The sequence below is a fragment of the Xenopus tropicalis genome, chromosome 1 (assembly GCF_000004195.4).
Source record: "Xenopus tropicalis strain Nigerian chromosome 1, UCB_Xtro_10.0, whole genome shotgun sequence".
NCBI classification, from domain to species: domain Eukaryota; kingdom Metazoa; phylum Chordata; class Amphibia; order Anura; family Pipidae; genus Xenopus; species Xenopus tropicalis.
This window is the reverse complement of record NC_030677.2, coordinates 114,411,690-114,428,145: the sequence shown is the minus strand read 5'-3', so window position 1 is coordinate 114,428,145 and position 16,456 is coordinate 114,411,690. Positions and strand designations below refer to the sequence as shown.

The 16,456-nt window shown below is 38.9% G+C and overlaps 1 protein-coding gene across 3 annotated transcripts in view; it reads left to right on the top strand.

Annotated features, from left to right (window-relative positions):
- Window positions 1-10,041: 10,041 nt before the first annotated feature.
- Window positions 10,042-16,456, top strand: part of celf5 (CUGBP Elav-like family member 5) — a 66,244-nt gene continuing 59,829 nt past the window's right edge. For 2 of the 3 annotated variants that reach the window (XR_001924017.2, XR_004221849.1), the window contains exon 1: window positions 10,066-10,330. Coding sequence is in view for 1 of the 3 variants with exons in the window: in NM_001097170.1 (NP_001090639.1) it covers window positions 10,066-10,330 (265 nt within the window). In the remaining 2 variants the exon portion in view is untranslated. 3 annotated transcript variants of the gene reach the window in all.

Below are 16,456 nucleotides of genomic sequence, written 5' to 3'. Positions count from 1 at the left end.
TGCATTGTGGTGGGTATGTGCATATGTAAGCCACACTTCAAACTGTAGAAGCAGAACTTACTGTGCTCTCTGACAGTTCATTTGTAATGCTGCATATTTCAAGACAAAATTGTATGTTCCTGTTCTAGGTAATATTCAGGATTACTATGGTATGGTGCCAACTTTTGTGCCAAACTGCTTTACCTTGCATTAATGCATCACTGTAGTACACCAGGAATTGTAGCATTGAGTCTCTGATGAATTGGGTTGCCACATCAGTGCTCAGAATAAGTGGAGGCTGACTGGCTTAGTAAATAATGTGGTAGAAGATCATTTGCATTATTCTAAAGGGCCAATACTAATGTACTATACAACATGCACTGGATTAAATATTTATGAGACTGCTACTGTGCATTACCACTCAATCCTAATGCTAGGGGTGCCCAAAAGATATACCAAGATCTACCAGGTGATCTTTGTGATGATAAGTAGATCTTGAGCAGAGCATGGTCTACAAATATCTCCATTAGACTACAATCCTGTTTGCTTCTTAGTGTGCAGATTTCTTAATAAATTGCTGTTGTTAGCATACCTTTTGTAGTACAGTAAGTATTTTCTCATAAATTTTCCGTAAAACTATTATAGAATCTAAACAATACTGTAGTAGTGGCAGATGCTGATTCGATGGTATCAATAAAAGTAGATTCTTCATCAGTAAAACCTGTGTACCCCTGCCTTAATTGGCATGCATGTTTGGTGCCTTGGACATGTATTCATTTAAAGAGCAATATGTATACCATCAGGTGGCACAAGCAGCTGCTTTGAGAAATGAGGAGTGGGTTTTGAATACTGTTCCTACCTAGTACAGGTGCCAGTGTATGGGAAGACCACTGCAGGGACCAAACCGTGAAAGCAGTTAGGTTATATAGTGAAGTTGTCTAAAATAAGCAAAATATACCTGTTATTCTGAGAATGTAGCCTACTCCCTCTGGTTCTCCCGTTTTCTGATTCTTGCCAGCAAATCAAATGGCACTGATGGTTTCTAGGCAGCGGGCCTACTTGCCATTTGTTTATCCTGGCATTTAAATACATGGGCCCATTTTGAATCTCAGTCATGCATGCTAGGTAGGATAATGCCACTACCAGGTGGGCAAAGACATGTTGTCTGGTATAACAAATGAGACTCAATGAAAGGGCCCAAGTTCCTGTATCCCCTACAAAACATATTTCTTTTTCTACTATTAATGCACAAACATCTAAGTGGTCTCACGTCCCAAATAACTGCCATGTAACTAGTTACATGTCCACTAGATGGAAGCAGAGTACAGAACAGCATGCTAGCTTTGGTTATCTTTATTTCTTGTTAGAAACTTCCCTTTAGTGCAGTTCAAAACGTCTGTGTGGCTATGGAATGGAACATCAAAAACCTGTATTTAACTGCACATTATTCCCTGTAAAACACAACTGACGGACTCACTATTGCATAGTGCCTGGCCTGCACCCCTTCAGGACCCACAAAACTTAATAAAATGGGGAATGAGAGAAGGCAATGAAGAAAAAGAAAAGCAGCAATCTGGGGCACAGGAAACAGTTTTTTCTTCTTTTTCTCTGCTATGCCAGCTGCCGGTAGGACTAGCACTTAACAAGGAAACAAACCTGCAGACATAAGGTAATTATCTAAGCAGGAATAAAGTGTCAGCCAATAGTACAGGTCAGTCAGTATGGAGGTGTATGGGAGGTTTGTAATGACTTTGTTGGGTAGGTTTTTACACATATACAGAAACTTTAATCCTTTAATCTCAGCCTGCTTGAGTTGCCTTTTTGAAGTTGCTAGCCCAGACTAACAATCTATACATTCTGGAACGTGCCAGTGGGGCTGCTATAAGATGCCATAGACAGTTGCTATTTTGTGGGACTGTGGGGAGCTTTTTAGGCTTCTGTGTATTAAAATGCCATAATGAGATGTTGCTGGGCCCCCCTCTGCATTTTCTCCTCAACCAGTTGCTGCCCAGATTGGCAGAGGAAGGGGGTCCAAGCATTTCTGTGGTGGGAAGAAAAGTATAGGACAGTCTGTCTGTGATTGCCTTTGATCACCAAATTTATGGATATTACTGCCATTCTCCAACTCTGTAAAATGGAACTGTGTTCCACAACTTTATTCTTTTAAGGGGGGTTATTCTTTCAAAATGGTTATTTTGCATAATGAATGAAAGGGCAGCTCTTTCCTTCCTACCCTTCTTCAAATACCAACACAGCCACTCTGCTAAGGCCTTAAAGGCAAATTATAGTCAAAGTATATTTGCTGATTGATTTCTTACTGTATTTAATGTATGTTATTTAAATGTTTGACTTTTGTATTGACACTTAATGATTCCCTTGCTAGGCCATAAGGGGCATTAGGAATCTCGCTTAGCAGCAGCTAGGTATTTTAGGGAAAAGGGGGTGGTTATAGGTAGATGAGTGAGCATTCCTCCTGCTGCACCCTAGGCCTGGGGAAACATCTTGAAATGTATACTGTAAATTATAATAATGTCTGATAATGTAAAACATTATCTTGAAACGTATACTGATGTTGCTAAACTACTGTATATAAAATACCTGCACATGTAACATGTTAACTTGTGTGGACACCTACAGAGGGTAGAATATATCCAAATGTAAACTGTTTTTAACAATGAATAATGATGTGCCTGTATGGGCATATAAGTTTTTAAGTCAAAGTGCTCCAAGGCTGTGGGTACTAGGAATAAAAGGGACTGAGAATAAGGATAATTCTAAGGAACCTAAGTAAAATGGTGTGTTTCAAGGCCATTATATATTTGTTCAATTATTTAATTATTTAAAGAAAAAATATAGACACTATTGTGACATGCTAATAAGTGCACCAAAACCAGACTGTATGTGGCACGCTGAATATTGTTCAGCTGCTACCTTGGATTAGGTAAAAGTAAATACAATTAAGAAACGAGCTGTGACTGATTTACTAGCAGAGGTGCTAAACTGCTCCAGTGCATTTTTACGTAGCAATAAATTCACAGTTCATTGTGGTCACACAGCAATACAACATTGCTCAGAATGGTTGCTATGGGTAACTGCACTGCTGAAATGAAGCACCTGTGCCAGTAAATCAGCCCTAAAAAGGATAACATATGCTCAGAAATGACTGTAAAATTAAGCTTGTCCATTTGCTGAGGTGATATTAACAATAATTCCATAGAAAGTCTACTTCAAATTATCCTCTATAAATTGACAATTAGAAAAAAAAATAAAAAAATCTCCACTTACTGGATTCTCACTGCACACTCCTCTGAGCAGCATTTTGCCATTTATTTCTGTGGAATCTCGAGTGACTGGAGTTAGTGAGAAAAATTTGAAACAGAAAGCATTCTCTCAAGCTGAAGAACTGATAAATTCAAAATTTCCTTTGAAAGTTATCTACTTGAGAAATTTCTTAGAAACCATTAGTATCAACATATCAATTTACATTACATTTTCTCATTTTTGACTGCCGGGGTCAGTGACCCTCATTTGAAAGCTGAAAAGATGTAGAAGAAAAACGCAAATTATTCAAAAACAAAAGACCAATTGCAAAGTCGCTAGGAATAGGACATTCTATAACATAATAAAAGTTAACTCAAAGGTAAATAGCCCCTTTAATAATCACGTGTTACATCCCCATGTAAAAAGTGAATTTTCTGCTCACTTTGGCATTGCATAGACTTCAATTAAACAAGCCAGAAATTATGGGATGCTGTACTGTCGAATACTTTGATTACAAAAAAATGAAAACAGAAAAACCCCAACAGGTCCTGGAAATGATACAGATGAATTTTAAAAATGCATCACTATCCCTTTAACATTTGCTCTTAGCTTTATGTACAAGTGTGTGAGGCACTGCCCTGTGGCTTATTTCTTGACTACTGATTTAGAACACATTTCAGTGTTAAATAAAATATATGTGATGGGAGCTCAGCGGATCAATATTTTTAAAAGCCTCAAGGGCAGCCCATTTTGAACATTTCATCTATGTACAAAGGTCACACCGGCCTTTTGTTGGTGTCTGTAAGTGACTCGGTGATTCATTGATCTTCATATATTAACTTGGAGCTACTGTGATCTCCAGATCACAGCCCCAAGTCAGTCATGCATATACACTAGTGGCTGTTTTTCTGAAAATATGGCACATTTAGCTTAGTATCACCAATTACATTTGTTTTAAAGAAATTAAATACCATAACGTAGGGTGGAAAATCATTCAGTTACCCTCTCAGACATCGGTGTCAGAGGCCAGTATTTTTGATTCCATAAACAGCGGAGGTCAATTAAAAAGCCTCAAGGGTTTTTTTTAGAGAATGTTATTACCAGCGGCATTTTTTCCGTTTTAGTTAGAATTTTTTTATTTCAGTTCTAAGTTGTCAATTTTTTAAGTTCAGAATGCTTTATAACATGGTTTTATTGATTTTGCTATTTTTTTACAGAGCTGACATGGTTTCTATGGATACAGACCAGTGGTTCAAGTAACTGATCTTTTATCCTGTGTCCCCTCCCACCCACCTGCCCTCACGTTTAGCAGTATCTTTTTAGCACTGTTGGAAGAAAGAACAAACCAATTTAGTGTTAAAACCAAAACAATGAACACACATTAAAATTGGTTATTATTTTTTCAAGACCTATCAGTGCTGTATTCTAGTATTCTATTTTGTGTTTGTGTTGGATTACAGCCCAAGCATTTGGCACATGCCCTCTCTAATGTGTTGTATATTTGTATACCTAAGTGTGTGTTTAACTTTGCTATATATTAGCCCTTCAAAATAAAGAGTTATGCTGGATTGAATATTTTCCTTGGGGTGGTTAAATTCTGTATAGTCTTTATCACAATAACTGGAAAACGTAGTCGTTAATTCAACAATTATCCACAAAATGAATGATCTGTTAAATAAGAACAGATGAACTTAACTCTTGCCTTGCCAAGTTGGAACACATCCATTTTGTTTCCCAGCTTTATAATGGGAATTTGCATTTTTTTCCTTTTTTGAGGAATGTGAGAAACTGGGATGTCTACTCTCTACATTTTTTTGCCCTGCAGCACAATGGTTGTTGCTGGGAGAGCAAATAATCCTCTACAAATGTAAAATATTCAGAGCCACAATATAAATACAAGCAACACTACAGACTGAGTCTAGACAATTATGCAAGTATATTCAGTTTTAGCTGAGATACATAGGTACATGTGGAAGTACTCTTTATTTGTGTGAAAATGTTGACCATTAGACCCTAGAAGGATTAAAGTACAAAAATTTGCTACCTTGTCCATTTTATTCTGAACACATATAAAATTCACATGCTGAAAGGCTAATGAGCAGTTCATTTTACCATTCTGCATTGTTGCATGGTAACCAGTTAAGTGAGCATCAGGAATTTAACCTATTTGCTGGATGTGGATTTAATAAGGCTGGCAACCCTACCTGCTACCCTGCATTAGTTGCTGTCCTTTTTTCTCCATTCTCCAAAAGCTTTTATCAGCTTGAGTAGTTAAGCAAGAGTTAAAAGCCCTGAGGCTGCCCATCCCTGTCACAAGTCATTGACCATTGGAGGAGTACAAGTGTGGAAACCAGACCATGGATAACTTTGACATATTTGGCCAGCTTTAATATATTGCAATATCTGGACAAACAATCTCAGTTTTGTTTAAAGGAGAAGGGATTTTTTGTAGCTTAATGCATAGAATGTCTTAATGTCTATATATATAGTGATAATAGGTGGGTGCAGAGTATCCTCTGGGCTGCTTCATTGCAGCCCACCTAATGATTTTAAATTTAGTGGTGAGCACAACCTTCCCTTTTCCTGCCATATGCTTTCCCCCATACATGCAAAAATGAAAGGAAAAATAACTTTCACCTGCAAGAGGCAGGACCTAAGGCCAAAAAACACTTCCCAAGAATACGTGCCATACGCTCCTACCAGTGCCTGCACACAAATGAATGGAATACGCTCAGGTGCAGGCACATGTAGCCAAAATCTGCATTTCTTGCGTTTTTATGCTACATGTGCCTACATTTAGGCTAATGCCAAGTGTAGCGTTTGTAGTGTATGAGGATTTTTAAGCATATGTAGCGTATTCTCGGCAAGCAGTTTTCAGCTTGCCGAGAATACGCTACATATGCTCAAAAATCCTCATACCTGAATGCATTGAATATGCTCGGGTGCAGGTACATGTAGCCGATATCTGCCAAAAATGCAAAGTCTCACGTTTTTTGGCTAATATTCAATGCTGTCTGGTGCAGGCGCAGGTAGGAGGATTTTTAAGAGTATGTACGGGGAATATTTATCAAAACGCGTAAAATGATTTACGCCGTTTTTCGGCGTTAAACGCGACGTAAACCTAAACTTACGCCATTAATTCCGCCGTTCTTCAACCGCGTCTTTTCCCACCGTTATTCGTCACTGCGGAAAATAGCATGGCGATCTTATTTATTTCCGCGTGTACGCCAGCGGCGTACGCAAATTTTACACCGTAATCGCCACACCGTAATTATCGTGTTTTATATAAATTAAATAATAATAATAGGATTGCTCACTGACCACCAATGACAGGGGCATGGAAGGAGGGGGGGGCCCAGAAAATTTTGTTGTGAGGGGCCCCGTGATTTCTGATGGAGGCCCTGTCTGTGTATTCATAATTATTCATTGTTTTTATTATAATACGTGTCCTCCCTGTGAGTGCTTTTTCAGGCTGCAATGTCGTACACTGTGTTGTGTGTCCATGAAGCCTTTTATAAAAATAATTATACATACATTTTACAAAATAAAAAAAAGTATAAAAAAGTATAAAAAAAACATACTTTCAGTAATGCACTAAGGTAAAACAGCTCAAACACAAATTAGAAACATAATAAGTAAAAAAAACAAAACTTGAAAAATCAGCTAAACCAGTTAACATAGAAGAAAAACGCGCAACATTACAAACACGGAAGTAATAGAACGCGCATGCGCTAAATTACATTCACGCCTTCGCGGTCCTCGCCATAAGAAAGAACACCGTATACACGGCGGTTTTACACAACGCAGAAATAGCCGCCAGTACATAAGTATGCCGAATGTTACGCCACGAAACGCCGCGAATAGCGGCGTAATTTTCTGTGTTATAACGCCGTTTTTACCACACTTTAATAAATATGCCCCTTATAGTGTATTCTCCACAAGTGGTTTTCGGCTTGCTGAAAATAAGCTACATTTGCTATGTGTGGCATTAGCCTAAAATTATCCAATACAAGGGTTATCAGCATTTATCATTACTCCTTCTTTTATCCCTGATAAAGGCGTTTTTGTTTTACTAGACAAAAGCCACAACTGATGTGAGAACTGATCTGTGTGTCCCTGTAGGTTTGCACTGGCCTAGGGGGAATGCAGAAGGAAGAATCACATTTGCCAATATCTGGTAATTCGATTTCATCTTGTCACTTCTTCTTTGTTAATAAAGGCATACTCATCCCTTATTTTATATGGATTTTCTCTCAACTCGGATTTAACTGTAATGAGAGGAACATAAGAAGTTCTTATAGATGTTGATTAACCATGATTTGTTTAGTTTTAGGGACTATTGCTTGTAGACAGGGCAATTGTTCCCTATAGGTTTGATTAAATCTTTATGATCCTTAGGCCTATGACAAATGAAGAGATTAGTCGCCCCACAATTAATCTACTAGTAAGTAAAATGTAAATCACCAGTAGGAAAACATATGTGTCGCTTTGGCTTTCCAAGGTTGTCCGAAGTTGCCTGTTTTGGCAACTTTCTTGTTCCTGTGTCTACATCTGACAGCATGGGCAGGCCAAGACAACCGGGTGCCCTAGGCAACTCGGTCGGCCCCCTCGCCCCTGCAACCTCCCTTCCCGTGTGTGCACGTGCAGTTGTGAGCCCAACAGGCGCGCAACTACATTGGATTTGAAGGATGTGTTTTGTGAATCCTACACTTACACATCCTGAAAAATCTCCTGTGGAGTTTAGCCCTTAGGGTGATGGCCCTAAGGAAACTTTGCACAATTTTGAAAAAATAAGGTGATGCATATGCCATTCCACCGGCAATTGACTTTATTGCCAGTGGGAGGACATTTAGGGGAGATTAGTTGCCCACAGTAGCTGAGATTAACTGCGGGTGATTAATTTCCCTGTGGGCCATCACCCTCGATGTATGGCACTCCTGGCACTTTGATAGCCACAGTCCTCTCAGGGAGAAGTTGTCAAAACATTCTCTGCTCTTATCATCTCTTCTAATCAGTGATGTTTCTTAGCCTCTTGCAGTCAACCTGATGCTGCCCAACCCGCTTTGATTAACTTTCACATGCTCCAACTGAACTGTAACAGGTGACTTTCATTTTGCCTTTTTAACCTTCCAGAGGCTGCTGGGGGTGAGCTATCTTGCCTTGGGTAGTGTTTTACCAGGGACAGCAAAAATCTCTTAAGCTGGCCATACATGGACCGATAGTATTGTGTAAAACCTCATTTAGTACAATATTATGTTTGTGTATGGCGGATCGACGAGGCAATATCGCAAAAGCTTTGGATATCGGTGGTCTTGTCAATCAGGTGGGTGGAGGTAGAACTCCTATTGTTTCTACCTCCATATCTGACGATTCAGCCCTGAAAGTCAAAGGAGGGAATGAACCATCTTTCCTGTGACCAGTGGTGGCAGGAAAGATCGGTTTTGGTCTGTGTATGACCACCTTTAGTCTGCAGGTTAAGTGGGAAACAGGCCAGAAGCACCACTGCATGGCTTTTTTTTGCCCAGGGCCCAGTGATTTAGGGGCCCAAATATTTCCTGCTTTGATTACCTTTTACATGCTCCAACTGAGCTGCATAGAATCGGTTATTTTAAACAAGATAGGTCCACTATCTAACAAAAATAACAATGTTTTCATGATTGCTATAAGTCAGGGATACCCAACCTTTTATACCCGTGAGCCACATTTAAATGGAAAAAGTGTTGGGGAGCAACACAAGCATGAAAGGTTCCTGGGGTGCCAAAAGAGCTATAATTGGCTACTTAATAGCCCCTATGTGGACTGGCAGCCTACAGAAGACTGTTTTTGGCATTATACTTGGTTTTTAATGCAACAAAATCTTGCCCTCAAGCCAGAAATTCAAAAATGAGCACCTGCTTTGAGGCCACTGGGAGCAACATCCAAGGGATTGGGGAGCAACATGTTACTCAGAACCACTGGTTGGGGATCACTGTTATAAGCTGTTGAGATGGAAATGAATAAACTAAAATGTATACACTGTCCTAGCAGCCCTTATTCTGCTCTTTGGATCTTGCTATGTAACTGCCATGAAAGTAAAAGAAGTGTCTTTGCTGATGACAAACATTGCGATCATAGGCCAATGGGCTTATCCACTAACAAAGATATATTACTGGTACTTTGTATTTGTATTTGTTGAAAGGACTCTAACAATCTCCATAATTTCACAACACTGAAAACAAGACATACAATATAAAATCCAATGTTTCTCTGATGAATTATTTTTATTATTAAGAATGTTTTCTCAGTAAATATTTCAAATTGTTACATTTCCTTTTGGCTTGAATGTTTGCTTATAAGTGTCTAGCTTTATTTGTACATTTTGTTACTACTTCAAGGCGGCTGAGGATGTGAGATTGGGCTTCTGGTTTTTCACACTACTAATGGTATTTTGACTGGGTAATTTTTCATGCTTTTGTTTCCTTGGTTTTCCTTTTTCGACATATTTTTATGCTCATGGCAGAAAGGACTGGCAGCCACGCTCTCAGTTTCTTGGGATAAGCAAAGTAATTTAACATATAGTTCAAATCTACTGTACAGAGATTTTAAACAAGAACCTGGACGTAAGTAACGGTAACCTATTCCAGCCAGGCATGAAAGCATCCAAATGTTCAGCTCCTTTTTTTTTACCTCGCACACACACACCCTTCCAAGGGAACCCAGCAGTTCCTAGAGCTGCCAACAGGGTGCGCCAACGTGCAGCGCTGCGCTGTGGTGATGTTGCCGGAGCTCAGTTTCCAGCTGAGAGCTCTGCCTGTGTGACTGATCCAGCCTACCGAGGGGCTGGAGATGGCCAGACTGACGGAGAGAGAGGCGAGGAGGCAGCAGCAGCAGCATCCCCCGCAGCAGCAGCAGCCCCGAGCCTGCCCCATGAGCGGCCCCGAGCCCCCTGCTCAACAATCAGACAGTATGAAGGACCTGGACGCCATCAAATTGTTCGTGGGGCAGATTCCTCGTAACCTGGAGGAGAAAGACTTGAAGCCTTTGTTCGAGCAGTTCGGCAAGATCTACGAGCTCACAGTGCTGAAAGACCGATACACAGGCATGCACAAGGGTAAGTACCACTGAGTGTGCCTCTTCCCCGCACAGTGGCATTCCCAGGAGCATCTGCCAAACATTCTACTATGCCCGAGAATAAGTGCCTTCCTATTATCCCATACATGGCAGCAGTAACATTCCTTCTCTGCTGATGGTGTGTGCCAACCTATTATCTACCCATGGCATCAGTACAGCATTCCTTCTCTACAGTTCAGAGGCATTCCCTTTAGGTGTGTGCAATCCCATAACCCCATGGCAACAGTAAAGCATTGTCTCTTTACTGAACAGGTGCATGCTCATGGGTGTGTTACCCTGTAGCATCAGTACAGCATTCCTCCTCTACAGGGGCTTGCCCAAGGGTGTGTGCCATCATTTTATCCTTATATTGTTAGAACACCCCACTTTTTTCTAGAGGGGTATATTGAAAGATGGTTTTGTTTTTTTACACACAATGGCGAGTCACTTGTCCAATATCATCTGTACAACCTGCTACCTCACCTGTGCAGTGTCATGGCCACAGGTGAGTGCTAGCCCTATAGTATTTGCAACCATTTCCTCTCTTATGCGTGGGATATTGCCAGAATTGAGTCCAGCCTATTACCCCCAAGTTCCCATATTCCTTCTTTTGTACAGGGGCATGCTGTTAGCCTATTACTACAGCCTATTCTCTTGTACTCCTGTAGTCATTTTGGGGAGAGTACAGCCAGCTACCTCACTGCTACCTCACAATGTATACACAATAATTTGCACAACATTTTCACTCATTAGTACAATGGTATTAACAAGGATGAACACCAGCATATTCTGACATTATTATTCATCATCAGGTCACATTCTGTTGTTTTGGAGACATGAGTCGGTACCAACCTCTCATTTCTACCTTACCCATTTAATGTTACAGTCTTCAAGCTCTTACACACCCAGTAATCGGTACTCTACACAAGGCTCCAACCTGAGGCCCTCCAGCTGTTCCACAACATTTATTGTTGGACAGCCCTTTCCTAACCTGTTTCTCTTTTTTATAAAAGCTGATCTCATGTTATAATTTTTCTAAATGGAGATAAAAGTAGGTAAGTAGCAGCTTCCTTGTCCTTCCTCCCAACAATGTCTACTTTTCAGTCACCCACAAGAGCATGACCAGAGCTGGGTGTAACTGTTCTGTGTAACATACATGTAAATGCAAAATGCATGTATGTTGCAAGGGAGCAGAAGAATAAAGGACCCAGTGTGGCCCTAAGTGGTGTCATTTTCAGTATGTGTCCAAAACATATCAAGTTTCTAATTATATCAGGGGCGCTAAAAAGATTTTGCTGGCAGTGTTATAAACTTTTAGTTACGCTACTGTTCTCTTCCTTTTCTGCATCATGGGTGCACCTCATTCCTTTCCTTTCTATAACCAGAGTCTGTGCGCTATAAGCAAGCATCTTTTCAACTGGGCATCTTGCCCAGCTTACATTTTATGCACTTATAAATGAATAGCATGTATAAGGATAGTGGGACACCCTACACCATTCCACCTTGTACTCTTTCTTTTTAATCTTAGAAATCCAAAAAACAGAAAAAAAGCTTCAGCAGGTTTGCTCTGCAAAGCATTTATTATGGGTATTTTCTTTTTAATCTTACACTCACCCTCTCCACCTACACGTTACACACAGGTTTCCCCCATTAGAAAATACCAGCATTAATCCAGGCCCTATCACACCATTCTTCTAGTTTGTGCATTCTTCCTTCTGTATGCCATGTCCCCATCACTCAGTTGAGCTCCTCTTTTGTCTCTGCCCTGCTTTCCCACATTCTACCTATTTTTCTTTTCTCATCTGTCTCCTTTCCCTACTTAACCATATATTATATTATATTCTATTATATTCCATTTCCAACACACATTCAAGTTCTGTATTAATATTTACTTAAAGAATTCAACCTCCTAGATATAAGACACAGATTTCATCTCAAATTGTTCCCATTCATAATTTCCATTCCCGTGTAATATTCTACACCCTCTCACATTATTTTATCATGTTCTCTTGTATTTTATTCTCTGTATAAGTACCTTTTTTCAGTCACCTGTAGCACACTTACTAATTACAAACTGCATTTTTACTACCCTGTCTTGCAGTATACCCCTCTTTCACACTTGAATAATGTTTATTATTATTATTATTATTTTTACCAAAGTATATAATTCCATCCACTGTTATTAAATACTTTGATTTCCTGTTTTGGCTATGCCTTCTACTTTATGCATTCCAATAACTTTCTTTTTTTAGTATTTATAATATTACTTTATTACTCATGCCTTGAATGTACTGTCTCTTTCTCTTTTATTAATTCATCCTATAGTATTCATTATAGTGTCCCCTCTCATTCACCCATAAACGTCTACCATCTTATTAAGTCACTTATTAAGTCACTAAATACACATTCCCTCTTGTATTATAACCTAGCTCTTCTTGTAATATTTAACTTTTTGCTCAGTTAGTGAATCTTCTCTTAACTCATTAAATTCTCTCTTAGCAAGTAGTTAAATTTTTCTCTCATAAAATTCAGAGTCTCTCTCTCAGAGTCTATCTTTATAAGCGAATTGGGGTTTGGAGTATTTTTGGAGGAGAATGATCTCTTTATCCTTAAATATACCCAAGGCTTCTTTCCTTTTTTTCTTTCTAATGACTCACTTTTTGCACACACCTTCCCTCTGTATTGTCTTATTATTCCTTATTCTATGTATATCTTGCTCTTCTACATTACTCTGTTTTGCCTTCTCATGTTTCTCAAGTCATCTTACATTCTAGTGCCCTTTTCAGCCCATTGTTCTGTTTTCCTTCGCCAAACCTTACATTTTTTCATTCTTTACATCTGCATCTTTGGTACCCATACTTTCATCAATCTACCCTCACACCATATTGCTTCCATCCCTCATATTTTGCTTAGTCATTTTTTGTTTGTTTGTTTGGTTCATTTACTTGTAGGCCCCTTTTCATTCCACTCCCCACCCTAAGCACCCTTCATATTGCATATTTTCCTTTTCACTCTATATTATTTCCTTGCCCCTGATCAGCCTCTCAGTTTTGCCACATCCTGTGCTGTTTCAGGTTTATTTGTTTTTTGTCGTTTCCCCATTTTTCATCCACCTTTCCACATCCATCCTTTCTCATGTATGCTGGCATCTCACCCTCCCCTTGCCTCTCCTCCCACACAAGCTTTTCCATCGCTCATTATATTTACTCTTTTCTGCACTCTACTCTTCACCCTCCACTGCTCCAATTATTTTGTATTCCTTCTTTAAATCTTAGCCCTCTTTGAATCTCTCTAAACACCATCTGAAATCCTTAGTCTCTAATTAAACCCATTATACTTCTTGCATCTTCTCCAATCCATATTATATTATATGTATGAATTATTATTAGCTGGTAGAGACTAGTAATAATACCAATTATCAAACAAATAATCATTATAGTTATATATAGGGCTGTATGGATTTTTTCCCTATTGGCAACTGACATTTACCAAGGCCATCTTGCTGTGCTCTCATTATGCTATTGCCGATTAAACCTGTACCTGATTATTATTTAGATGTTTATTCATTTGGTGGTTCTTTTTCCCTTTCAGTGAATCCCTTATTGCTTTTTATTTTAGTCATTTCTAAAGAATGCCATTCTAAACCAGTATGTTGCAATCTAGCTGACTAGGTGTTGTTCAACTGCAACCCCAGCATCTTGTATTTAGAACTTCTGCTATAATGATATGGCTGAAAAGTTTATTGTTATATATAATAATATTTTCTATTAACCATGTTGCCATCATGTTACAGAGATCAGGGATGGGCAAAAATTCTGTAGGACAAAAATGATCTGTATAACTCTTTTTTTTAACAATTGGGCCTTGTGTGGTACAATATAATACTCTTCCAAGAACCAATTTAGCAATTTAAGAGAGAGTGTTGATTGTATAGATTGACAAATGTGGTGGCGAAGTCTTCTATAGACTTTGAACAGCATTTTACACTCTTTGAATGTATCAGATTTTAAGCATATAAATCTAAGAAATGGATATGTAGGTTCAAATTACCATGTATGTCTATTGAAGGTACACCATGTGATGCTGACCCTTTAAATATGAATTTTTATTTTCATTATATATAAAGGAGGATGTACCAACAAGCAGCATTTTACCCATCAGTTGGAAAATTGTAGATGAAGTCCTTTGTATAATTAAAGTTTACATTATAAACAGCTTAAAACAGCTACATGTGTGATAACAGCATAATAAGTTACTTGTAAGGAAATTTTCCTTTTATGGTCTGGTATGGAATAGGCTGACTACATTAATAAAATGTAATTACTCTGAACTGTCAGCCCGTCTATTGATCCATGTATCTGGAACCATCCATCCATCTATCCACCCACCCGTACAGGTGTTATCTTAATCCCACACTGGACCCATCTTTTCTCTCTGCTTCTCCTTACATATTTTGCCTTTATCTTCGAATCTGCTCTTCTCATTTACCATCTCCTCCTTCCTCTGCTGTTTAGCTTTATAGTTCTAAAATAGTATGTCCAACCTGTGGACTCCCATCTTTCAATGGAGATTTTCTTTTGTCACACCACATCAGCTGGGAAAGTGGAGAATGTATGATTCTACCTTCCAGAAGTTGTTGTCTATGTTAAATAGAAATCTGCGGTAGGTGTCACTTAAATGTTCACTCCTCAGTATTTCTCCCTTTGGGCTGAACTGTCCAAAATGGACAAAATCTGCAGCACATTTTAAGCAAACTTCTCAGTTTTTTAGACATTTCTTACCTATGGTTATACACAGTGTATCCAGCATTAAGAAAAAACTTTACATAGAAGGAGAAAACATGATGTCATTCAAAAGATGATGAGATCACTAGCCAAGTGTCCAATCAAATTGTTCATGTAATGGCAACGCAATTACCTGAATTGTTTCTTTTACCAGGTTGATTTACCATTGTAAATCTCCAGTTCTTTCTACTATAGTTCATGTTAAAATATTTATCCTCACTCTATTCCCTGCCCTTCTGCCTTTTTTAACTGTAAATCTCACCCACTCATATTTGGCCTCCTACTTCTTTTTACCTGCTATGTATTTTCTTGGGTATCTTCTGCCATCTTTTTTCTTTATATATTTCCTGGGTTCCCTGCCCTGATTTTCCATTTCATAAGGGTATAATGCCCAGATTTTGAGTCTTGTATTCCATTCCTTGAGTAATTTTCAGCAGCGGCCCTGTGAGCATTAATCCTGTCAAAGCAGCGCTGGGCATAAAACTGGGAGACAGCCGTGTTCATGTCAGTGCATTCTATTTATTCTTTTCTGGATTTAGTGAATTTAACCCAGTCAGCTTCTCATTTCCATTTCACCTTTCTGTAAGTGAAAAGAATTGAAAAATATTTTGCAGCATATCAGATGGCACAACGGGCAGTATAATGTGGACAAGTACAAAGAGACAGGCTCATGACAGCAAGTATGTGGATTATTACAAGGGGTGTTTAGAGAGAGAAAGACAAAAATGCTATAGAATAAAGATGTATGAGTGGGTATGAATATTTGGATGAAGATAAGACAATGTAAATTCTTGGTTATTGTGCTAAAGCAGAATAATTGGCATGTGGGGTCCATAAGAGATTACATAGGGCAAAGGAGCTTAGTAATATATAATAGGACATTTGTTTTACAGAAAGTGGCATGATACACAGTGAAGTATTGTAGACTTTCCTAGGTTATGTGTTTAGGATGTTTTCATTGTATATGCTTGCCCACAAACAAGAACATAGGTGTGCTGGGGGCGCTGTTCAGGGATCTGGAATTTTCTTTGAGTCAGAAATATGTATTGTCATAAAAATCAGCATATATCTTTAGTATTGTCACTGGTGCTTTGGTGTGGGTAGAGTTAGCACAGGGTTGACCACACATGAATTCTTTGAGGATTTCTCTGGCACAACAAAAAGATCACAAAGATTGCTCACCATACATTAAAACTGAATTTAAGAGAGGCTAATGCACAACCCCAAATACACAGGATGAGGGTAGGGTTGCCACCTGGCTGGTAAAAATGTTGCTTGATGACAATGTTATAAATGGGGGGAAAAGCATAAAAATATAGGAAGGCCAGTATTTTTATCCAGAA